Source organism: Dipodomys ordii, unplaced genomic scaffold (assembly GCF_000151885.1).
Source record: "Dipodomys ordii isolate 6190 unplaced genomic scaffold, Dord_2.0 Scaffold32, whole genome shotgun sequence".
NCBI classification, from domain to species: domain Eukaryota; kingdom Metazoa; phylum Chordata; class Mammalia; order Rodentia; family Heteromyidae; genus Dipodomys; species Dipodomys ordii.
Window position 1 is genome coordinate 4,828,846 of NW_012267248.1, and position 26,103 is coordinate 4,854,948.

The 26,103-nt window shown below is 42.2% G+C and overlaps 1 protein-coding gene across 1 annotated transcript in view; it reads left to right on the plus strand.

The window, feature by feature from the left end:
- The window catches only part of Slc22a23 (solute carrier family 22, member 23), a 190,157-nt gene that overhangs the window by 34,811 nt on the left and 129,243 nt on the right, over positions 1 to 26,103 (plus strand). The window contains exons 3-4 of the mRNA XM_013016621.1: positions 3,858 to 3,961; positions 9,729 to 9,883. Coding sequence (XP_012872075.1) covers positions 3,858 to 3,961; positions 9,729 to 9,883 — 259 coding nt within the window. The remainder of the gene's footprint in view (positions 1 to 3,857; positions 3,962 to 9,728; positions 9,884 to 26,103) is intronic.

Here is a 26,103-nt window from a genome sequence, read left to right on the forward strand (position 1 = left end):
AGGAGCCTGCAATGCTTGGTAAGAAATGTACGCATTATCCTGCCCATGCAATTGTAACCCCTCTGTACAGTATGTTCACAAATAAAATAAAATTAAATTAAAAAAAAAAAGAAGTACTGTGGTCAGAGGCTAGTCTTAGGGGAGGAAAATGCTGTCTCAACTAACATAATTTGAAAAAAAATAACTAAAGAAAAAATGGGCTGAGGGCATTACTCAAGTCTAAAGCTCCTGACTAGTAAGCTTGAGGCCCTGAGTTCAAACCCTACTACTGGGGGAAAAAAAGAAATCAATCATATTTGTAACCTCAGCTGTAAGAGAATCTGGAAGTGTTATTTTTAGCCTTCAGGCTCATATGACAAGAACACACACCAGACAGAAGAAGGCTGGAACCTCCTAGAAGTTAACTGCTTGTAGCACCAGTGGAGAACAGATACCAATACAGTCAGGATACATTTGAAAACACAGGTAGAATCTGCTGAGCTTGGTGATTGGTTAGATGAGAAGAGGGAGACAACCATGGTAAGGCTGGAGACAAAGCTCATTGCATGAGGTTGCAGTCTTCCACTTTTTGGAACATTACTCCTGTCAGATTTTTAAAAATTTTAAACATGTACACAGACTCCGTTTCTTGAATGGCCAGTTGCTATATCTATCTATAGCAATATAGACAAATAGACCTGGTTGGTGATCTCAAAATTTCCTCATACTTCTGACATTCTTTAGGCAGATTCTTTAAGAGATAATGCTATGCCTGGACATGTTTTGTGTGTTCCTAATATATTTTCATCAATACCAGAAGGAGAAGATAAACAAGGGAGCCAGCTCAGTGGATTCTCCTAGCTCTCAGCATTCCCACACCAGCCAAATGGAATGTGGCTCTGGGTTGGGCCCCTAGGAGGGCAAGGGTGTTGTTTTAGGTGGATCTCCTGGTATGAATAACTCTTATCTTACTAAGCCTGCTGGGGCCTTCCAGTCCTTTGCTTGTTGACTCAGATATGTTCTCCATCTTATGTCCTAGTGAGAGGGATCAGACATAAGGTGGTTGCTTTGCTCTGACTCCCTGACCTTCCTTCCACCCCTGGCTGCCCTAGGCCAGATGGGTGTTCTGAAGCTGAGGTCCAAGGTGTTAACCAGTACCTCTGTGTAGGTTTTCTTTCCTTACCATGAGTGGCTTCAGTCTTCCTTTACTATGTACATTTTCCATTCTAGCACTGCTCATTGATAGAGGTCACATCGGATGACTGTCAAACAACTGTGTCCTGACTGCCCACTGCCAGGTATAGCTATTATTCAGGAGGTAGAGTTCACAACAGCAGTGGCTATTTTCTCCATTCCCTTGAAGGCCTTTATTAAAATATCTTGTCTCCTAGCCATTTAATATAATCTTAATGGACTCCTCTTTATCATCTAGCCTTCAACAAACTCATTAATACGGAGATGTGAAAGTGCTTGCAACCAAAGGGAGTACTAGCAGCTGGGTGCTCTCCCAGCAGAAACTGGGCTCAGGCTAGCTCCTCTCTTGTCAAGAATGTTCAGGCTGAGGTCCATGCAGGTGGGAGGTGCCTGGGAGATAATGGTTGCCCATGTGCAAGTATCTGTGCAAACAGAAGACCCACAAAGTTCACGGTAATACCGTACTTCACATTTTAAGGCAAACCTGCATTCTGAGTTTAGGAACAGGCATTTTTAATTGAGAGTATGTTTTTTTCCTAGTTTAGGACTGTTGGTTTTCCACTCTTGCCTCCAAGCACCCACTTAAGTCATGGAGCTTTTCAGTCCTGCTTTGATACTAGAGTAGCTAGTAGTCATGAGCGAGCATCCTGCAGTGTTGCAGCTCCTTGCTGTTCTTAGAAGTTGACTGAGAAGGTGAAATTCGAGGACTGTCTTCACAATGGCAGGGAAAAGACAGGGCAGGATCACCTGGAGGGTCTCAGAGGCATGGTGGGCTCAGATCAACTGAGCAACTTGTTAAGCCACACTTCTGTATTGAGCTGCAGTTTCTATTCAGCACATCTGGGAAGGGGCCCAATTTGCAATTCTCATTCATTCTCAGGAACTGCTGGTATTCTGGTCCTTGTGGTTTTGGAGCATTTTGAGGAACACAAGAGTTGTCATAGAAGGAAGTTAGGCCTCGAAAGAATACCTTTGTCTGAACTCTACCAAGCTAATACACAGCCCACAGTGCCCTTAACTGTGTGTGTTTTGTTGGCCGCAGCCTGTGCAGCTCATGCTTGCATCCCTCCTTCTTTTCTTCCTTCCTGAGCTTGGTGATGCCTTAGTCATCTGGAACCAAACGGCACAGATAAGAAAATCAGACTGTCCAGGGCTCTGTGAGCAAGTGTCACAAGTGCAGGAGAGAGAAGAATGTGGCAGGTGGCACCTTTGCTCACAAATCCCACTGGCCCTGGGATCCAAAGCTCTGGACCTCGAGGACTCCGCCAGGCTCTTCAGAAGCTTGGAAATGGACCTGAATTCACAAGGGTCCTTTGCATTACACTCTGAGTCTCCAGCTAGACAAAGGGTAGAGGAGATTGACATCTAAGAAGCCAGAGCCTTCTACCCATCCAACCTTCCATTTTCACCTTTTCTGTTTGCCTCCAGAATGCCTCTTATTCTAGCATCCCCAAATTCTTGCATTGTGGGTACCTCTCCAGTTGCAGTTGCAACCCCACTGCTTGGCCTCCGCTGACCTGGAGTGCCCCAGCAGTCTGAGGCATTAACACTTCTTACCCCCATCACAAGAACATCTGTACTGCCCAGAATGGGTTGCTGCATTGTCATAGCACCAGCCTGTGGAGACTCTTGTTTATTTTTTTCTGACCTTCTGGTAAGCTGGGGGTGGACTTCAATGCTGTGTCCATCCTTGGACGCATATTACTGCGTAAGAACAAACATGCCATTCTCTCCTGCATCTGTAAATGGAGAAGAGAAAAATGAGAGAGCTTTCAATTTTTTTCTTACTAAATAATAAAACTTAATTTTACAAAATAGACTGAATAGTGTATTTACACATTGGTTGACTTTCTCTCCTTGTAGCAAGTTAATTATACTATGCAATACGGGAAATTCAAGAGCATTTACAAGGAAAAAATAAGATTGTTTAGTTAAAGTTCAAATTTCAGCATTTGTTATGAACCCTGCTTTTGTTTTTAAGATTATGGTGTAGAGAGCATTGTGGTGTGAAAATGTGCACGTTACTTCTTGTTCCCCAGTGTTATTTATGTATTTATTTTGGTTGGCTGTGAGGCTTGAACTTAGGGCCTGGGCACTGTCCCTGAGCTTTTTGGCTCAAAGCTAGCACTCTGCCACTTTGAGCCACAGTGTCTCTTCCCATTTTCTGATGGTTAATTGGAGACTTTCCTGCCCAGGCTTGCTTTGAATGGAGATCCTCAGATCTCAGCCTCCTGAGTAGCTAGGATTACAGGTATAAACCAGCAGCACCCAGCTCCAGTGTTGTGGTGTTCTAATATCCTGTTTAGAATGGTGGGAAGGCCTTCCCGTCTCCTGGACTGGTCATTTCAGGTCTGTGGGGTGAGGGCTGCTGGTCATCAGGGTCAGGGTGCTCATCTCCCTGGGCATTCCCTTTGTTCCTGATTCCCTGTAGGAGTTGGGACTGAAAGGAATACTACATCCCCGAATTTCATCCTGCAGATGCCTGTTTAAAGATAATGATTCTAGAGTAAAACACTGCATTTTGTGGGCAAATTTTATTTCTCATTGGATTTTCAAAACCACTGATGCAACGCAGCTACGATGGAGCCATGACCTTGCAGGGTTATCATGTTGCCCCTGTGATTGAGTACGACTAGCTCTATGTATGTGTCTCTCTGATTTGTTTTCTGTTTGCCCCTCTCTAGTGGGATCTTGTGTGTGATAATGCCTGGAAGGTCCATATCGCTAAGTTCTCCTTACTGGTTGGATTAATCTTTGGCTACCTAATAACTGGATGCATTGCTGACTGGTGAGTACCTTTGTGCCCACTGCATGAAACTTTGGCAGCCATGACACAACTTTGATGACTAAAGAGAAGTAATCAGCGTTAGTAACTATGACTGGGCCTTTTCTCTACTATGGTCTGACTCAAGAGCAGAAAGCAGAAGCCACTCTCTGCAGAGTGCAGGGTTAAATGCATTAGTCAGGTCCTGAGTTCAAGCCCTAGAGCTGGCACCAAAAGGGGAAAAAATAATTAGCCAGTGCATATAACAGACTATTGGAAGTGAGAATTTAAATTCCTACTATTATCGGCCTAAAGCCCTGACTACTGCTGCCATTGAAGTCTAAGAAGTACTTGAGGACTTTGGTGCAGGGCTGTATGGGTGGGCACAAAGTGGATATATATATATATATATATATATATATATATATATATATATATATATATGCCTCATATATATATATATGAGGCATTGTTTTAAAAAATGGGGAGAGCCAGGTGTAGTGGTATACACTTGCAGACCATGCTACTGGGCAGCTGTGGTACAGGATTTCTGGAACCCAGAGTTAAGGACAGTCTAAGCCACACAGTGAAACCCATCTCAAAAGTACAAAAATAAAAACTGGTAGGAGGAGCTGGGGACCCTTCATTCCTCCTGAACAGAAAGGGTACAACAGCTCTGGTAGCACCTTAAAGATGTCATCATGCATGTTTTAAAGATAATGTTAAAGATAATGGCATTTGGATTAATGGATAGGCAATGCAGATAGGAGAACGTAGGTGATTAGAAGTGAGAAGAAACATGTTTTGGGTGGGTGAAGAGGGCAAAGTGTGTGGTTTAGGATGAAGCTATGGGTTCATGGGATGGGGATTATGTGGGAAACGGAGTTATTAATGATAGTAACGATAGTGATGTCATTAGCACCTTATACTTAGTGATTACCATGTGCCAGGTATGGTGCCACATAGATCCATGCATTGAAATGCTTGTTCCTCACAGCACCTTGGTGAAGTTGGAGCTGTTGTGACCCCTGTTGCATCACTGAACAACTGGAGCAGGGGTTTCATCAGCCTCAAGTTCTCAGTTTGAAGCTGGTGAGCCAGGAGCTATAGCAGGCCACCCACTGCAGAGTCTGCTTCGCAGCCAGTGTACTTCAGCACTTTTACTCAAGGCTGTCTGTGTAAGGGGCTGCTCAAGAATAGAAGTATGGTGTGATTGCGCCCCTCTCCACTCTTTTCAAGGATCTTTTGTGTGTGTATGTGAGTCTGCACATCTTGGGTTGACTGCCATAATGAAGGCCAAGAAACCTATATAACAAGCTGTGTGTCTTATGTTCCCTGCTTATTAAGGACCAGCCTAAGACAAGACCCAAGCTGGTGGGAACCATAGCTGAGGGTTCTGAGTCCCACATTAAAGTTGTAGAAATTTCCTCCTAAAGCTTTGTTTTGGAGTTCCTCTTCTAGCTTACACACTGTGGTTTCCAGTGTCCTCAGAACCTGCTGCCTCATCATTTATAAATGCTTCATATGGAAATGTTCCCTGCAGGCAGAGACAGAAAAGCTGTCAGCAGCCTCTGGAGACCTACCCTGGGGGTACTCCTTTAGATTTCTCCCCCAGCCCCTGCTCATGTTTTGAGGAGAGGGGGTTGGTTTTTATTTAACCAGATGTTTGGGTTCAGAGGTTTTGAGCAAAGCAAGACCTAAAAGCTACTGCTTCCCAGAAATCTTCACTGAAATGAATTAGGAATATCTTTGCACATAAACCATGTCACCTTCTTCCTGAAACACACAGACTTGGTGGAGCATTTAGTAACACGAAAATAAGCATAGGCATTCTTTTGTTTTTCAGTAAGGGTGAAGTCAGAGGGGTTACAGTTGTATAAGTAAGTTGTATACAGTTGTATAAGAAATGTATTCATTTCTTGTCGAGCATGGGCTTTTATTAATGAATCAGCCTGTAAGAGTTTATGCTGCTTCAAGGTTCTTCTTGTACCTTTATGTCCAAAGGCCTCCCTGATCACACACCTGACCTAGGACAGAAGGCTAAAGGGTTCATTTCTTGCTCTCAAATAGCCAGTTGTCTGATATGTTGAACTCTCTTCTCTGTCCAAACTTCCTGAGGGTCCACATCCAAGGGCAGGTGGACAAGGCTGGGGAAGTCAGGGTGGGTGTGGCCAAGGAGCTAGGACAGTATCTGTGTGTGGATTGTGGCTTTTTGAACATTTTGAATGGACACTTCATTTGGGAAATTTGGTATTTCTGTCCCCACTGGTTTTGTTATGTTTTGCATTTTTACTCCCTGCCTTGACCCTTGAGTAGAAGGAAACACTTCCCTTTGAGGAAGCTCCAGGCGTCCTAGCTGGGACTCCTGGCTGCAGTCAGAGAGCAAGCTTCCTAAGATTTCAGTTAGTGTGCATAGGCATTTAAATTGTACACTGCTTTCTTTTAAAAGTTCCATTTTTCAACCCAGATTTTTTCTGGAAATCTATATTAGACATTGTTAGCATGTCAGTTCCGACCCCTTGGAGAGGTGCAGGCTGGGGCTCTGCTACCTTCTTCTCCCTTTCTGCTCTTTTGTAGAATATCCTGCATTTGTAATGATCTGCATCAAAGGACCCCTGGCCCTTGAGCTCTTGGTGGCCAGTGGGCAACATCAGCCACTGATCCTCAGGGGGGAGAGTAATCAGACATTGGGTTCTTCAAGGCCAGAAGACCAGTTCCCTCCTCTCAGGCTCCTCCACATGAGATGCCTCTTTCTCTTTCTGAGGTCATGACCATCTGTCCCTCCAATCCCTGCCATTAGGCACTGCAGGGTCACTGTCCCTTGTGAGTTCTGTCTCAGTGCTCCACTCCTGGGTATATAATGCCTGTATTAAAGTCTCCTCCGGCCACTTCAATGGAGAGGGATGTCTGTTTCCTGTCAAGCTCCTGTATTGGTTCCCTGGGCTCGCCGTCACCAATTACTTCATGCTCAGTGGCTTCAACCACACAAATTAATCATCTTATGATTATGTAATTCTCAAGCACTACAAGGGTCTCACGAGGCTAAAACCAGGTATCAGTGGAGTAGTGTTCATTTCTGGAAGCTCTGGGAGACAGTGTCTCATCTTCTCTAGCTGCTGGAGGCCACCATGTTCTTTGACTGGTGGCCTATCCTCTGTATTCAAAGCCAGTGATGGTAGGTCAGGTCCATCTCACCCACCCAGGTGAAATCAATCTATTTTTATTTAACTTTAATGACATTTGCAGGGTTCTATTTTTTTCTGAAATGTGAAATATTCACAAGTTGTAAGGATTCAGATGGGATATTTTCAAGGGCCATTATATGCCTTTCACAGATCCTAAGTGGTAGAGGTCTCTCTGCTCTAAGGGGATTCCACTCTGGGGAATGCTCATCTTACATGTATTGGGGTTAAGTTGCTGCTAAATCACTTGCACATTTCCACACCGGTTCCACAGGCCTTAACAATCTCATTGGAATAAGTTTGGTTCTTCTCAAGATCTCATAATCCTAAGCAGTATGAACTTGGATTTGAAACTAGAGTGCCCCAACTTCAAAACCATACAAACCCCAATAATAATTGTTACTTCAACCCTTTTAGAGAGAATTATTTGGTATGGTTTCCACAGGATAAAAAATAGTGTCTTTTCAAAAAAAGTATCCGAATGGGAAAAACCTTGTCTGGCAGGTGTCAAGGATATAGAAATGCAGGAAGGCTTTGCAAGCTAAAAATTTAGCTACTTTATTTATGCCAAGCTTTGTGTTTAGATCTGTCTGTCATCTCACTTCATAAACAGTCTTAGTAATTCTGTAAAGTAGAACCTTATCTTCAGTTTACAGCTGAGGTAGGTTCAGGGAGATAAAAATAGACATTGGGTTTCTGTGTGCTTTCCTTTATCTGAGGAGAACAACTGAGTCATATTTTGTATTTATTCCTGTAAATTAGTTGGAAATGGACAAAAATTACCTGCTGAGGTCTTTCCTAGTGAGACCACAGCATCATATAACAGAAGTAAGCTTAAAGCTCTTTGGATGAGATGATTGACTTACATGGGATTGAGTTCAGAGCCTTGGTCTTGTTTTACAAAAACCAAGTGACTAATGGAGATGTTTAGAACCTTAGAAAGGCATGAAGGAAATGCTATCTGGTGGTTCCTGCTCCACATTTTAAAATCACATTCATGTCCTTTGTAAGACCAAGGCTATGCTTTGTTATTTTTTTTAAAGAGCTTTATTAAGAAATAATTCACATACCTTAAATTTACCTGTTAAATGCTCAATCAGTGAGTATTAGTGCATGCATAATTATACAACCACCACCTACTCTAACTTGAAATCATTTCCATCAGCCTTATTAGGGTGCTAGAAATGGGCGCATGAACATCAGCTCTCCATTCTCACTGCCAGCCCTGCATAACTGCAGTTCTATTTTCTGTTTCTCCAGATTTACAGTTTCTGGGCATTTAACTTGATGTTAGTGTCTAGTCATATCTAGCATGGTATAAGTCATTTAAGTCCCCTACTTAGTGTTAGGGTGCCAGGCCTGAAATTTTTTCATTGTATTCTTCCCCCTGGCAAACGGCATCTACTCTGCCCTAATTTCTCTGTGAGCTATCCTTCCATCTAGCCCAAGCTGGTTGTGTTAAATATTAATGTGTTTGATGGGGAGTTATTGCCGCAATTTTATTTCTAATGAGTGAAGCCAGGGCAAGATGGAAGGTTAGCATGGGGGGTGGGGTGGGGGTGGAAACTAGTGATTTTTCCCATTCTTAGGACCATCCCTGGCTAACTTCCTAACCCCCACCCCAAGCACATCACCCTCTAGTGGTCACTGATCCATGCTAGCTATCTGTGCCTCATGTATGAATTCAGTGTGTCCTCAGTCCTTTCCCTCAGACTGTACTTTGAGCATACATCAGGACCACACTAGTTATTTAGTGTTTAGGCTGTTTTGGCTTAATGTGTTATTTTTCTTTTGGTTGGTCCTGGGGCTTGAACTCTGGGCCTGAGTGCTGTCCCTGAGCTCTTCACCTCGAGGTGAACACTCTATCACCTGAGCCACAGAGCCACTTCCAGTTTTCTGGTGGTTAATTGGAGATAAGAGATTCACAGACTTTCCTGCCATGGCTAGCTTTTAACTGCATTCCTCAGATCTCAGCCTCTTGAGTAGCTAGGATTACAGGTGTGAGCCACTGGTGCCCAGCTTACTGTGTGATTCTTAAGAGTTACTATCACGTGGCTGAAGCAAATTGTAACCCATCAGCCTAGTCCCATAGACTATGTGTGAGATCAGGCACTCAGCTTAGTGAACAACCCAGAGCGGAAGTCAAAGCCTTTTCTCCATGCCTGTGTTGACTTTCTGGCCAGTTCCAAAGGTCAGTAGTTTCTCAAGACATTAAATGCCAGGTGTGTCAAGGTTTGTGTTTGGGGAGTTGTAGTTGATTTAGTCCCTCTTGCTTTGAACCATCCCTGTTTATACACACAAATAGACTCAGCAATCAGGATTGTATCTCAATTCTCTCTATCTCTCTGTCTGTTTCTGTCTCTCTGACACTCTCTCTCTCTCTCTCTCTCTCTCTCTCTCTCTCTCTCTTCCTCCTGTGCTCCCTTTGCTCCAGAATAAGGAGAGTCCACAAGTAGTCCATGATCCAATATAGCAAATCTAGATAGTATAAAGACATGTAGCTCATACTCACTTAGCATATGTTAACTGCTTGCTGGGTACTGGGTTTCAGCATCTAGCATCATCATTGTTTAATTTCAGTTACTAACTTTCTTCCTCTCTGTGTGCAGGGTTGGCCGGCGGCCTGTGCTGCTGTTTTCCATCATCTTCATTCTGATCTTTGGACTGACTGTAGCACTCTCAGTGAATGTGACGATGTTCAGCACACTCAGGTTCTTTGAAGGATTTTGCTTGGCTGGAATAATTCTCACCTTGTACGCATTACGTAAGTACAAACCTTCACACCTTGTCATTAAAAAATCAGTTAAAGTATGATTGCCTATGAGAGTTTGGAAAAGATACTGTGCATACTGGTGGTTTGGAAGTGTAGCCTTCATGGTTACAAAGGCTGTTGAGAGGGATATGGTCCAGCATTTACTTAACATTCCCTTCCAATATACCTCAAGGCACATAGACGTTTGCATAATGGCTTGGAGACAAAGCATCCCTGAGCTGATATAGAATAGCCTTTACTTTCCTCTGGAATTTTCTAGATTGACATTATGTGTAGTTCCAAACCCAGTGATTAACTGGTGGATGTCTTAGTAATTTGCTCTACATAGGAGCACACCAAATAAAGAAGACCCTTTACTCTTCTTCCTCCTCCTTCTCTTCTCCCATTCCTCTTTTCCTCTAAGGCCATTCAGTCTACATTTTCCACATTCTCTTGTGCCTGCATATGATTTTAAGTGCTCTAAGAACCCTTAGCATTAGTGCTGGATAAATAAATAGCAAGATTTGATCATCTTTCTCTTTAGGAAAATGTTGAAAAACTTTTTTCTGCTGTTTATCTGTTCTATTTGTTGCTTGTATTATATCCACTATCAAATGTGTCTATTTTTCATGTATTTGTAGCTAATTTTCTAGAAGAAAATCACAGACCCCAAAAATGCATATTTTGCTTATCAGTTCTATGCTTTTCAGTCTCCATGTACAAAGATCAGTTGGGAACAATAATTTGTTCCACTAAAAATACAATCAATTCATTACCAAGTAGTTTAGCCATAATGAAGGAATGGGCATAGAAAAAGGTCACTTTAAATCCATAGTCAATGTTTGTTTTTTATCCTCGTCTATATTTAACTGAATTGTAGTTTCTTATGAGTCATCTTTCTTAGTTTATGTTTATTTTAGAGCCATTGTCTTTTGGAGAGTTCTTTCAAGACAAATGTATAATAAGGTGGTAGGTATAGGTGATGGTATTTGGGAGTTTTGTTTCTTTGGGGCCTTGGGCTTGAACATTTCCAGGCAAGAGGCCTGTGGTTTCTCTGTGCCTGGATCCTATTTATCTACTCAGTGGTCTGCAGAGATTCCTGGCAATTTTACTAAGGCTATACCAGCCAGTCTCAAGATTCTTGCAGATTTGCTCAGATTCTCTGCTGAGATCTTTTCTCCAGGAAGCCATCCTTGGCAAGTTCTGGTTGTCACAAGAGAATGGCAATCCAGTCATTCCACTTTAACTGCCATTGAAGGGGTCTGCTCTGAACTTGAACAGAATAGAACCTCTGTGCTTTAGGAACTGATGGATAGTCTTACTTTAGTCTCACTCCCTCTAGTCAATAGTGCTCAGGTAAAATTACCTTCCAACAAGATAGCATATTGGTTTAATCTTGCATGTCAAATGCTAATAATTAGCTGAGTCTTCCAGAGCAGGACTTCTGAAGTCACTTAAGGCTCAGCAGAAGAAAGCACCTGGGTCTGTTAACCATGTCTGCCAGGGAAGGAGGATGGCAAGGCCTGTGCAGGTGGGTGGCATTTACCATCTTTAGAGACTATCCATGAGTTAAGTCAGGCCAGGTATCAGAACTGCATTATATCAGCCTTACATAGAATTTTTCATTGACTTTCACTGTGACATCATTGTGCCATTGACCCTGTGAAACCTACTTGTTTATCAATACAAATGATGCTATATAGGTGTTCTTTTATTAGAGTGTATAAAGAACTCTTTATAGTAGAAAGTTATCTTCTACTTTAGAACTATACAAAGAGTTATAGTTATCCTAGGAAATTACTTTGCTTTGATATCCTAGGCAGAAAAAATATCTCATAACCTAGATGTCTGTATATTTTTTATGCAAAATGTAACACAGTAAATATTTTAGGCTTTGTGGGCTATAGCATCTCTGTCAAAGCTATTCAACTCTGTTGTTATAGTGTGGAAACAGCCATATTTAATTTATAAATTAATATGCATGGCTGTATTCCAATAAAATTTTATTTACAGAAGCAGATGGGGGCTAGACCTTCTAGCCACTCATGAAAACAATATGTGTAGGTCTGATAACACAGACTTTAAATTCTGTCATCATAGCTTAATGCCTGATCCCCTTACTACCAGGACTGGGCAGCAAACCCAGCGCCTTGATAGACAAGCACTACCCTGCCACTGAGCTAAATTCCTGGCCCTTCCTCCTAGTGTTATCCGAATGTACCTACTCTAATTTAGCCTTTGTCCCATTTTCCTATCTGTTACTGTGTCACATTGATATATGTATTTGGGCAAGCATCTTTAATATTTTTCTACAATAGAACGAAGTATTAAAAATGGTCTTGAGCCAATTGCTGGTGGCTCATGCCTGTCATCATAGCTACTCAGGAGGCTGAGATCTGAGGATCATGGTGCAAAGCCTGCCTGGTCAGGAAAGTCTGTGAGACTCTTATTTCCAATTAACCACCACGATTGGAGGTAGTGCTATGGCTCAAAGTGGTAGAGAGCTAGCCTTGAGCAAAAGAGCTCAGGGATAGTCTCCAGGCCCTGAGTTCAAGCCCCACAAATGACCAAGAAAAAACAAGTCATGATGCTCAATGCCTGTAATCCTAGCTTCTCAGAAAACTGAAACCTAGAGTATCTTAGTTCAAAGCCAGCCTAGCCAGTAGTCTGTGAGACTCCATCTCCAGTTAACTGGAAAAAATCTTAACTAGAGTGTGGCTTAAGTGGTAGAGTGCCAGCCAGGCAAGCAAACTGTACAAGTATGAGGTCCTGAGTTCAAGCATAAAAATAGTACCAGCATAAAAATAAATAAAGCAGTTGTGTTTACCTACATTGGGACTGGCATTGGAACATCACAAGTTCTGTTTATTGTAATGAAAATGTCCAAGTATCAACTAGTGGTCTATTTTCTGAGCTAGTGCAGTACCCAGAAGAGCACAATTAGAATACATCAAAATGATGTAAAAGATAACTTGTGTTCACTGAAGTGGTCCACATCTCTGAGTCTGTTGTGGCCTTTAGAGTTTACAGAACAGAACCTGGTGAGAAGTTAAGAGATGTTTCCCATCAGTAGGGAAGAGTGACTATGAATTTCCAGCTAACAAGTAGTATACGCACTAGGTAACACTTGGTGTGGCTTGGAGGAAATTATTGATGAGCCTAGTCATGGTGGTGAGTAGCTCTTAACTCTAAAGAAAAGCTTGAAGCTTTTGGGTGTTGAATATTTGAAAGATACATTTCTAATAATCCCAAGATTTCCTGCCCCACTCTTCGCCCAGAAACTTTTTGTCTCATTGAAGGCCTTTGCTGAGAAGGCCTGTCTTTTCTCAAAGAAAGCCTGGGTGTCATTTTTTAATAGATCATCTTGCAGGTGTTTGGCCATGTAAGCAGGAAAGTAGTGATTTTTGCTGTCTTGATTTCTTGTGTAGCTTGCATGAGGGTAGACTCTTTTCTAGAAATGTTGCTGACTTCTCAAAGTTTTCTGCTTTATTTGCAAGGCTGCCTAAGGTAGTTATTTTGTGTTTTCTACTTGTTCCAAGGTACATCATAGTTAAATATTCTACCTTTTAAACTTTTGTTTTTTTTCAAGTTGCCAACGGAATAAGTGATTGTGTAATTAGGACATAAAACAGGGATTATTGGCATTGTCCCAAAGAGTCTGTCCATGGCAGCAGTGTACATTGGCAAGAGTAAGAGAGAACAGGCCAGGCTGAGTTTATGCCGGGCCACAGCAGCAGTACCTGCCTGTCTCTGAGACCAATGTCTGACACTGAAGTCATCAAACACATTTGGGCTGCATCAGTGCCTTAATTTTATCTTTACCTCTGGACATACCTACACACACAATAGAATGCTTGACTTAGCAAGCAGGGACACAGACCAAGAGAAAGAATTAATTACCAGATGTGGTGGTAACACCTGTCATCTTAGCTACTCAAGAGACTGAGATTGGGAAGATCACAGTTTCAGGCCATCCACTGCCCATCTCAATCATCTGGGCCTGATAACAACACCTGCGGTCCTAGCTATGTGAGAAGTATACAAAGTTCCAGGCAAGAAACAAAGCCCAACACAAAAAAAAAAGTTAAAAGAGATCACCTTTTCCTATTTGAACCTATGGGAATAATCTTATAAAAGAGTAAAGAGATTGTTACCTCTCAACATCAGCAGCCATCAATAGTGTCAACCCCTTTTTCCCACTAGGATTCATACCCTCAGAAGAAAGGTAAGATAGCATTATTTAAGGTGTGCCTTTCTTCAAAAGAATTCTTGAAGTTTGGTTGTATTTCTAGTTACTCAGGAAGCTGAAGCAGGAGGATCACTTGAACACATGACCAGCATAGACAACAAAATAAGATACTAGTTTCTAAAAATAAAAAATTTAAATAGAAGAACCTAATGAGAAATTGTTGTTTTGAGTTGGTGTTGGATATAATAAATTTTGTGGTACAAAAGTAGATGTATGTGTGTATATTTGAGGATCTAACCCAAGGTCTTGCACATGATAGGCAATCATTTTACCACCAATCCATATTATTTTAATACAGGTTACTTTTTAGGTTCTGTTCATTAAGTCTCTACCCTCTCCCTTATCACTTCTAAACTCTTCTCCACTCTGTTTCCCCAGATTGACATAGTGAACACCTTCTTTTGCCTGGCAAGCAGACTTTCCCTGAGTTAGTGTGGGCAAATTAATACAACAATGAATAGTTGTTGAAAAAAACTCCCTCAGATGCTTTTTTCTAATAACCTTCCTTAACACAGCCTAAATAATTGGATAGATTGGAAATTTCAAAATTGACTACATTACCAATTGATTTGCAAAGTTAGAACCAAGACCTGTCTTAGCTGCTTAGTAGACCCAGAGAAGTTGGAGTGTGCTCTGGATAGAGAGACACTGGCTTTCTCACAGGAGGGTAATGGGTTTAACACTCAGTAAAGTGGTTAGATAATTTCCTGGTGCTGGATAGAATGCTTCCCTTCCCCACTGTATGCCATATACTTTTATTTAGCTGTATTCTTCTGAAGTCCTTTCATTTGTGTTATTTTATTGTTTATTATTTTATTATATATGCTGCTTAAAATTTGAGACCATATTTTGGTCAATGAGACACAGCATCACTGCTGTGCTGTTGATGTATTTCCAGTTGCCTCAGTAGTTCCTATGATGAGTTGTTCATTTGTGGAATGAGGGGAATGGGAAGACTTATCAAGGAAGACTGGCTCCAGCTGCTTTATGGTTGCTTTTTTTTCAGGGAGCAAATATTTGCATTGCACTTGGTCAAGGGTAAGTCTCACTTGGTCATGTGCCTGATGAGTCTTTCTTTCTCTCCTGCCCTTTGCCATCTTTTTATACCTGGGCCCTGTTCTCCCTTGTGGAACCAGTTCTCTTCCTCCACTGAGGATATAAATCAGACCTTTGACAACCATTAAAAATTTTATTTTTACCTTTTGTTTGTTTCTGTTGGTACTAGGGTTTGAACTCTATGCTTGGTGCTTGGTTAGCCAGTCTTTCTACTACTCTACTACTTGAATCTGTGCCCCAGACCTTTTGCTTTTAGTTGATTTTTCAGACAGGGGTCTTGTGCTTTCATCTATAGTCTTCCTATTTCCACTTTTCAAGTAGCTAAGATTACAGGAGTAAATCATCCTTCCTGGCTTGTTTTTGAGATAGGGTCTCAGTAACTTTCTCCCAGGTTTTCCTTGAACCATAATCAATCATCCTATGTCCTCTCTTGAGTACATGAGATTATAGGAGTGTGCCATCACATCTGAGAAGTCTTTCTATTTTATTTTAATCTTTAAAAGAATTTTGCTTTTAGCTAAGTTCAAACATGCACAATTGAGAAATTGGCAGATTGAAGTTGTTTCATCAGTTTTCTTCACTGGAAACCCATTACTAATGGTTACAGGCAGACTGAAAAGCAATGGAGTAGATTTATCATAAGCAAAAAAGGATAGAGCATTTGCCTGGTGCCAAATCTGTCCTATCTCTGAGTGTCCAACTTCTGGCCTCTCTACAGGATGATGACAACAGAAATGCCTGGTGGTTGAATTCTCATCCCCAGAGAGGCAGACTGCTGTGATTACTGCTTATACTGAATGTAGAGAGTGAATCATCCAGAACCATCAGACATGGAGAACTGGTTTTTCTCAAAATTTGCCAATCCTTCAAATAAAAATGATTCAAACCTTTCTCCCTATCCTGATTACATGCTAGCTAAAATTCAGACTTTTCTTTCAATAGACTTTGCTCTGAAGGAAAAAAAAAAGTGGATGTCTCTATGGCTGCAGGGCATGTCAGGATATATGACCTGTCCTGAGTTAAAAGTGGGAATGCAAGGGCAGAAAAAGAACCGGTGGCTGGTGGCATCATTGAGACCCATCCGCCCAGTCTTTTGCCTAGAAGTTAGGGCAAGAAAACAAGCACAGATTGCCTGCATGTGTGGTTAGTTCTCAAAACACTTTATTTCTTTGGATGTTTTAAACTTAGTAAAGACAGACCTAACTCAAAATCACATGAGAAAACCAGCAAAGATTTAGAGCTATCTGGGTATTTTAAAATTAGAATAGTTAGGTGTCTTCTCCACAGAGTGAGGGATGTTATGAAATTGTGTGTATTTTATGAGCTATGGTTTTCCAGACTGGAATTCTGGTGGCACTGGAACAGTTCGTTTGAAACAAAGCAAAGGAGCTATAGAAAGATTCGGAAATCAAGAGATCTGATCTCTAGATGAGCACACTAGTTGGTTAGGATCAGGATAGATGGTTTGACCTTTCTGAGCCCCCATCTTCCTCTCTGAAAGCCAGAGTTTTACAGGCTCTTCAAAACCTGCCCTCTGGAAACATGGAGCTCTTTCTGGTATAATATATGGAGAAAATGGGTAGGGGACAAAAGCTGGGTGGAAAACCACCAGATTCCATTAACCTTCTAGGTTTAGAATTCTATGGCTTTTGAACTAAACTCAGCCATTAAGCCTCCTTCAATGTTGGACAAGGCTGAAACCAAGGGTCCCAGACTCCCCAGTTGCCCCCTCTCCAGTCCATACTAGAATGTTGTATTGGTGGATTTTCATTCTTGCTGTGCTTGTGGCTGCTTCACAAGATGGCTACAAAGACCAGCAGGGAAGAAGATGGAGTTATAGAGTAGGATTGAGAGTTCGGAGTCCCACTTCCCCAGGTTCAAGACCCTTGTCTTTCTGTCAGCAGTCACACTTGCCACCCCCGCACTGCTCTCCCACTGATTATATGTTTGTGGTAGGGTTTTACAGGTGAATTCCAGGAACACTGATCCACTTCCTGGGATTCTCTTGCCTACTTGGAAAGAGAGAAGGACACAAAGCTATTAGCTGAGATGGCATTCAGGGGTGTAGAGAGCAGTATTGAAGCAAGTAAAGAGAACCAAGTATATGTGGGGGAAGAGGGAGCACAACTAGCTTGCCAGAACTCACTACTAGTGAATATGTGTAATCTTTGGCTAGGAGCACAGAAATACTTAAATGGGTAGAGCCATTAAACTTTGTTGTTGGTGATCATGTTACTCAAATCACTCCATTGTCAGATAAGCTCTACTTCAAACAGTATGCGTTTGTCTTTGATGGCCCACATGGAAACACAAGACTACTTTCTTCTTCATTCATTTGCTGAGAAAACCTTGGCAGGCTGACGGTGCCAGGAGAACAACAGTTTGTCAACTCGATTCAATACTAAATGCCTGGTGCTGTCAGGTGCTAAGATTACAGAGGCAGACACATCTTCCTGCGCTCCAGGACACCCAGAGTTCATTGAATAAAGATGCTAGGGTAGGGCCTGACTGGACTAGGGCATCAGTAAGAGATCCTGAACCATGAATTTGTATATACTGTCTGCCATGGGTTCCCAAAGGCAGAAAGAGTATGTGTGATTAGGGCTTTCATTCTGGGTACTGTGGATCCTTTGGAATTTGTCTGGATCCCAGTGCTTTCTGGGTAGGGTAGATGAGTTGACTGGATCCTAGTACATTCTGGGTACTGTGGGTCATTAGAGTTTAGCTGAAATCTAAATCATAAATAGCAATGCCTAGGAAAGAATATGGGACAATTTACAGAGTCTGACTTATATGACTTCAGGACAGTGACAGGCCACCAAAGGAAATTCAGGGAGAAGGAAAGAACTTTGAATGCTTATTTTGGAGTGATCACTCAGGCCAAGGAAGAAGGGCAAGCTGGGAGTCAGGAAGCTGTTGAAGGATGTAGGTGAGGAAGGAGAAGAGGTCAGTAGGTCAAAGGTAACTGTGGCAAAGGCAGCTTTAATTCAGCTTAGTCATTAATGTAATTTGAATTATTTCAAGCATGAGTTTTAATTCACGTACGCTTCAGAGAGGTTTATCTCATCTTTATATCAAGTATTAGAGACCAAAAGTTACTTTCTTTTAATGTTTTATGATAAAATTTAACATAAAATTAACATTAACATACTTAACATTATTAATTAACATAAAATTTACCACTTCAACCATTTCAGTATGCATAATTCACACTTAATGTGCCAATTCTACATTGCTTTACAAGAAACTAATTTTTAAATTGATACTTTTGTTATTATTGGGTATTAAAAACTGAATTGGACTCCCTAGTCCATAATGATGATTTTTTTTCTCTTGAAGTCACCTGAAACCTATTTCCATGTCTTAATGACAGAGAATTCAGATATAAAACTGAGTTGAAAATTAGAGATGCTGTTGTCTTCCCTGTGTGTTGTTTCCTGTGCTGAAAGGTAGTGTAAGACCACTTGGCATATTCCCTACTTGCTCCTCATAGATACGCACCAGTGTGCATGTGTATGTGCATGCATGTGTATGCAGTTGAGAAGGAGCTGAGGTAGAGCCCCACATTAGACTGTAAGCCGAACTTCACCCTTTGCCAGTGGTGGTCTTGACCAAGTTTCTTCTTTATTGCTTTTGTCAGTTTTCTCTCCTGTGAAAGATCAGACAGATGGATGAGAGGACAAAATTCCAGAGAGATGCTGGTAGGCATTTGCACATCGTGTACTCACTGTGCTGTGATGTGTGTGATGACCATGTTCTGCTAAGAGTTCCAGTCCTGCATTGAGATAACCAGCTCTTCCCCCTTCCACCAGGGCCTTGTGAGAGCTTCTTTGGCTCACAGCCAGCTTGGGAATGTGTGCAAGAGTAACCTTGGACCGAGGTTGTTTCCTGCCCAGCTCAGGGCTGCAGAGGTGAAGAGTGATGGTGTGCAGCTGGGGAAAGCAAGAATCTGCTTCATAGTCATTTTCCAGAGGCTAGCTTAATAAATTACCGCTTCTAGAGCTTCCACTCGGAGCTCCACGGATCCCATTTCATAAGTCCTAGCCCTTTCAAGGCTAGCAAGGGTTAAGAATCTTTAGAGAAAATTCTTTTGGACAGATCATGTTGGGAGTGCTTGCCTGTTCTGTGAGATCACCTGAGTATCAGGCACTCGCGGAATGCTCCCTAATTCCTATGAAAAATGGTGAAAGATGTGGAACCCCGGTGGCCACTCTTACATCACACATACATTCAGAAAATCTCTCCCTTTATTTTCTCTATATTCGTCTCACACTATATTGCAGTTCACTTATGGTGGCTTCACTGTATCAGGGTTTCTTATGTAGTTTTTAAAGTAAATACTGATCCTTCTCCTATCACAGGAGTTACAATTCAGAGATACTCTTGATAGGTGAAAATCCATGAAGTAGCAATAAGTGAACCAAGATATAGGGAGGAATGACTACCTAACACTGCTGCTTCAGGGATTTTCACCTATTGCTGGAATGTAACCCCTGAGATAGGTGAGGGATCACTGTATTGTTGATCCCTGTCAGTTATAAAGGAATCATTAGTAAGTTTTCCCTGGGTATTTATTATCTTTACTTTTTTCTGAACTAAGAATCAAACTATATTTTTAGATAATAATTTAGTAGACCTGCTCCCTTTCTCCAAGGCAGCTCTATTTACTACATTCTAGCAGATGAAGTCCTTTTGGGCTTTCTGAAGAAGTTGATGGTAGATTCTGTTTGCAGTAGTTATAAGGGTACATACTTCTAACCAAGAGTGAACAGCTGCTGGAAGAGAGCTGTTCATTTGACTAGTATGAAATTCACTTACTTTGTGTTTTCGAATGACTTCTGGAGTAGATCTGCTCAGCAACCACCCTGTACTCGCTGGTCTGAGAACATGCTGGACATAGGAGACATATTGGTGGAATGATAGGCAGTCCAAGTTTTAAGTGCATGTCAGCTTGCTGTCCCCTCTGCAGAAGTGTTCCCATGGCATCAATGGGCCCCGCCAGCATCATGACCTGTAGGAGCCAAAGGCACAGAGGCTGGGGGAGATGAGTCTTCAGAGGACCCATCCAGCTCTCCTTCCTGCAGTGCTCCGAGCTCCATGGAGCGTGGATAGACCCTCGGTTTGTATTTGTAGATCCCATTGGCCTAGTCTTGGGAAGCCAGGCTCCTACTGATTTTTTACTGGCTCTGTACAGTGTTAAAGCTCCAACCCCAAAGAAACCAACTTCAGAGACTGAGAATGGAAGAAGGGTTGCAGCTGGGGCACAATGTTCCAAGGGTCTTATTCCTACATAACACAGTAGGGCAGCTCAGGGGCCCTGGTAAGCAGGAAAACACAAAGGCTTAGATCAGCAAGGCAGCTCATATGCAGACCCAGATGGGCAGGACAGAGCAGAAGCTAAGATATATGGGACAGCACAGAGACTCAGGCGTATGAGACAACACAAAGCACTGGGTGAGAAAGTGTAGAGGCCCAGGAATGCAGGACACTGCAGGGGCCCAAGTGAGCAGGGCCACTCTCAGGCTGAGGTGCCCATGTGAGCAAGGTAGTTCTGAAACTCTTTGAACTCCTGCATGGAACACAGACCAGAAAATTACAACTCTCTGATTGAGAGCTGTTTTCCCTTTATATCTTCTTCTTCAGTGCCTTTGATGATTCTGTAGAAAAGGGCACTTTGTGTTCAACTAAAGCTGGTTTTGCTGCTCTTGTTTGAAAGCCAAACAGTGCTTCTGTCTCTTCTAATCTGTGCCTTTGGAAAGCATGGCCTGCTTGATATTTGCTTTGTGTCAGTTCTGGGAAAAAGCTCAGAACTCCCTCCAAACCAAAGACAGACAGATTGTCAGGAGAGGAGTAGGGGAAGAATTAAGGGCCACTTATTTCTAGCCCAGTTCTCCATTCATATGAGTTTTACATAATAGAAGGAGAAATTTACTAGAGCACCAGTGTGACTTGGAATTTCTGACTCTATCTTCTCTGACATAAATTGAGTGTGTCAAACCCACTTACTATCTAAGTATGTAAGGCAGTGGCTCTCAAACTTTGGCGGTTGTGAGAGTGAAGAAGCACCCCTCATGCAGTGGAAGATAGGGACGATGTGCTTTGTCCTCTTTGCTAAGTGGAGCAGCTTCTTTGTGTTTGAGTGAGGCCTGTGACTCCTTACTGCAGGGCGTACTTGCTGGGAGACCTCTGCCCTCGATCCCTTGACACTGGCTCACTATTTGCTGGTTTGGGTGCTATAGGCATGTTTGTTTTCTGGTATCTCGTTATATTACCCCTATTTCTCTTTTTAGAAAGGTTATCTACAGGTCCGATGTATAAGAGTCACGTTTATAGTAGCTGAGATGCATACAGGATTGACACCTCGCTTTTTCTGCCCTCCAACATGTGGACAGCATGCTAATAGCTAGCAGGGTGCTGAACAGCTGGATATTGATACTTAGGGGCAAAAAAAGAGGACCTAATAATATGATGGTTGTGGCTTGTAAACCGTAAAAATATTCCCCGAACATTTCCTAAGCTCAAGCAGTATGCTGTTATGTGCATATCATATCTAGCTATATTTAAATTTTATACTAGCTATATAAAATAGGAACTACTAATAGCATTATTTTACAAATAAAAAATTGAGACCTTTAATCCATGGCCCTTGTTTAATCTGCTAGTCATGCCATTAAGCAAAAGCTAACATTTATCAAATTGGTGCCCTGTACCTTGGCACTGCTGAGTGCTATAAATAATTAATCTACCTAATCAGCCTGTGATAGGAGTGTTACTATTGTCATCATTTCACAGATGGAAACCCTGAGACTGGCCCATGGTTATACTCAAAGAGTAGAGTAGAAGAGCCACAGTTCAAAGCTTTGGCCCTGGCGCCTGTGTCTGCAGTAGCTTTGCTATTCCTCACAGTTCTCTCTTTCTTTGTCTTAAAATATCTGTTATTTAACCGAGGCTCTGCATTTTTCATTTTTGTTCATGTTACTTAACTGGAGTTGAAGTCCACATGCAGCCTGGACTCCATGCTGATAGGGCTGGAATAGGTACTAATAGCATTTTGGATAGTGCTCACATTTCTGCTCTTTCATAGAAAACTCTCCCAAAGCCTGCACTCCAACATTGCATCCAGAACTCATTTCCAGTCTCCATTCAATCATATTAGTGAAATGGGTACACACATCTCATAAGGAATCTGCTAGTTCTTACCACTTCTAAAGAACTACAAATCCAAAATATTAACAGTATACAATTTCAAAACAGAACACAGGTTTGATGTGATGGGTGATGCTCTCCTTAACACAGAGCTCCTCATTCTCCCTCATTGGGTTGAGTAGCAGAATAACCCAGTTTCACATTGGATTTCTTAGTTTATCTGTTTTTGGGCCTTTGAGTTGAATAATGCTGTGGACATGGTGCCTTTTCACATAATTTTGATTTTTAATATTTCTGCCAGCACAAAATACTCCCAACTTTCTCTATTTCCTTAGTCCGTGCATATGCCCCAATCACCCACTATAATGGGATGTCACCTAATGGCTCTGTTTACCTGTCTTCATCTCCTGGAGATAAAGTGAGATTTGTGGCATTATTGAAGTACTAATAGGCATTTAATCTACTGTATTAGAGACTGTATTAGAGACTAGGGGGCATTTATTATTGCCTGCTTCTGTTACTCTGTCTGCTAATGAGATTGCCCTTTATGAAGATGGATGCTGCAGTCTCATGGTCCTCAGCCTGACATCTGGGCCTGGTGCCATTCATCATGCCCATGCCACGATGTACATGTGTGGTCTCCATTTTCCTGAGACTCTTCACACCCTTATTAAACCTGCACTTGTGTTGCTACTTGTGGTGAGATACAGCCCTCAGCAAGAATACATCCAGATGCACATGTGGGTGGCTTTTGTTTGTTTTGTTTTTGAGGTATGACTCTTTATAGCCCAGGGTAGCCTCCAACTCCTTACATCATCTCTGAAATCTTATGTCCACATTGGGTTATGTGTGGCTCATACAGAAAGTGTTGAGTATGCTTGCCTTTGTTAATGTAGATTTTCCCCAATGTCAGAACTAATTGTCTTTTCTTTTCTTTTCTTTCTTTTTTTTCAGTCGTAGGGTGTTGAACTCAAGGCCTTGTGCTTCTACATGCTATAGCATCTGATTCACACTAGCCCTTTTCATACTAGTTATTTTTGAGATGGGATCTTACTTTTACTTTTTGCCCAGTCCCACATAGACTACAGTCCTCCACTTTGAGCTTCCCTTGCTCTAGGATGACAGATGCCTGTGACTGAACTTCCACTGTTCTTCCCCTATATAGCTGGGATGGAAGACACACACCACCATGCTCAGCTACTGGTTGATACGGAGGAAGTCTCGTGAATTTTGGGGGTTTGGTGGAGTTTTTTTATTTGTTGTTTTGTTTTATTTTGTTGCCCAGGTTGGCCTCAAACTGTGATTCCTGCTCTCTATCTCTCAAGTGGCTTCAGTTATAGACTTGAGCCAGTTCTTGCCTGGCAAGAACTCTTATAAGATGGTCAGGAACACAGCCACAGAGTTGGACATGGTAGTACACACCTGAAACCCTATCACTCAGGAGGATGAAACAGAAGGATCAGGAATTGGAGACCAGCTTGGGCTACACAGCAAGAACCTCTCTCAAAACCAAACCAAACAAAACACTCCAGGATGGTCACAGTCCTCCTTCCCCATTGTCCATTGTCCAGGAGTCCAGCCCCTCTCGGTGACTCGAGCGCCTACTTTTTATCAGGGGTTTCTGGCTTGTCCTGGCCCTGCTCCCTTTTCCAGTCTTTCCATCATACTCTAGCTGCCACTGCTGCATTCTGGTCACGTTACCCATCAGGGACGTGAGAGTTATCATGGAGGGCTATTCCCAGATGGGACAGAAAAGGGACCCTGGCAATAGAGGACTGTAGATAAATATTGGGTCTTTACACAGTATAGAGCCATTGCTAACTCCTTGAGGTAGAAAAGAATGTACTGTTCTATGTCAGAGGTGTTACTCTTGGGTTGCCCTTCTTGTTTCAGTGGGCTACCTGGGAATGGTAATAGTCTAGAAAGGTGTTGGTCTATGCACCTTAACAAAATCAATCCAATAACTTCCTCTTACACAGAAACAAAGACAAAACTAATCCTCTAAACCTGCATTTCCCATGAAATCATGTGTGTCCCAAAAGGTTTCAACTTGTGTCTACCAACCCTATGTAGGAATTCTTCTGAGAATTTTTATGTGAGCTTAAGAGTTGTTGAGGAGTTACTCTCCTACCCGAATCTTGTTCTTGGGAAGGGTTTCATTGAATTACACGGTGTACTACTCGCACGTCCACATTGAAGTCTGTATTGTAGTTCACGTCCTTCTCCTTTGTAATCATTACCCGAAAACTCAGTGGTGTTCTCTGACCTGCTCATAGTTGGAACTTATTTTCCATTTCCTTTAGGGGGTCACTGCAGGGTCTTATTTCATGTTCTCTTCAGGGGGGTACTTGCTCTTCTGCTATTTTTCCAAGCTCTCCTTTTGGCATTTTTCCTTACACCTCGTGACAGTGGAAGTGAATGTTTGCACAGTTGGCTTTTTTCCATTCCATCATGGCTGCTTTGGCATCTGTGAGGGGTCTGGGAGAGAAGAGTACAGGAGAGGCAGGGCTGCCTCCCAGTGACTAAAAGATTAATTCCTGTCCCCATTCTCAAAGGGTAAAATGGAAGAACAACCACAGAACTGCAGATATTTTCTGAAAAGTTGTATGGAACTTTGATCTCTTCAAATGTGGGGAATTATCACAAAACTTTTTTTCAATGGTCTTGGGGCTTGAAATCTGGGCCTGGGAGCTGTTCCTGAGCTCTTTTGCTCAAGGCTAGCACTCTGCCAATTGAACCACAGTGCCACTTCAGGCTTTTTCTGTGATTAATTGGAGATAAGAGTCTCAGGGATTTTCCTGCCCAGGCTGGCTTTGAGCTGCAATCCTCAGATCTCAGCCTCCTGAGTAGCTAGGATTACAGGCATGAGTCAGCAGTGCCTGGCATCATATTTTTTAAAAATTCTTATTGTAAAGGTGATGTACAAAGGGGTTACAGTTGCTAAGTAAGGTAATGTACCTTTCTTTTCAAGCAGTGTTACCCCTTCCCTCATTTTCTCCCACACAAAACATTTTTAAACACAGACCTGAAGGATTTGAGCCATGAAATGAGAACAGTGGTTGGTACATATGTTAAGTTATTAAAACAAAAGTAAAGCTACAAAGGGGGAGGTAACAATGCTCATTATGTACTCATTACCTTACTCATGTAACTGTAACCCCTCTGTACAGTATTTTTACAATAAAAATTTATATATATGGGAAAAAAATAAAACCATAGACTTGGTATCTACTCAGCTTCTGGTGAGGGCTCTATTGCAAAAAAAAAAAAAGCAGAAGAGAGCAGACAGCTGCAAGAGAGGTATGCCAGAATCAGGAGGAGACCTGAAAGGCTTACTTTATAACTACTCTTGTGATAACTACTCCAGTCTGGCAAGAGTGGGAACTCCTGCAGGACACCATGATTGCCCCTGTGAGGTTAGGCCCCATGGCCTCACCACCTCCTCACGTCCTCACATCCCAAGTCTGCTATTTGGGAATCAGATTACAACATGAGTTTGGGTGGGGCTAAGCCAAATGGGAAAGCACTGGCTGCTGATACTCACCCCTTCTCTCCTGGCACAGCCCTAGGAGGCAGGGCAAAGCAAATATCACTCATGGTTTTGAAAGAGGGGCTGAGGGGATTGATGAGGCCAGAGCTGCCTAGAAAAACTGTGGTTGGGGTAGGAGGGGGCGGGCTTTCCCTGAGTAGTCCAGTTACCCTGCTCCTGGCACACATGGCAGCGAAGCACTGTGCATGTGGCCAGAGTGACAGGGTGACTGCTTCTTAACTTGAGTTGAAG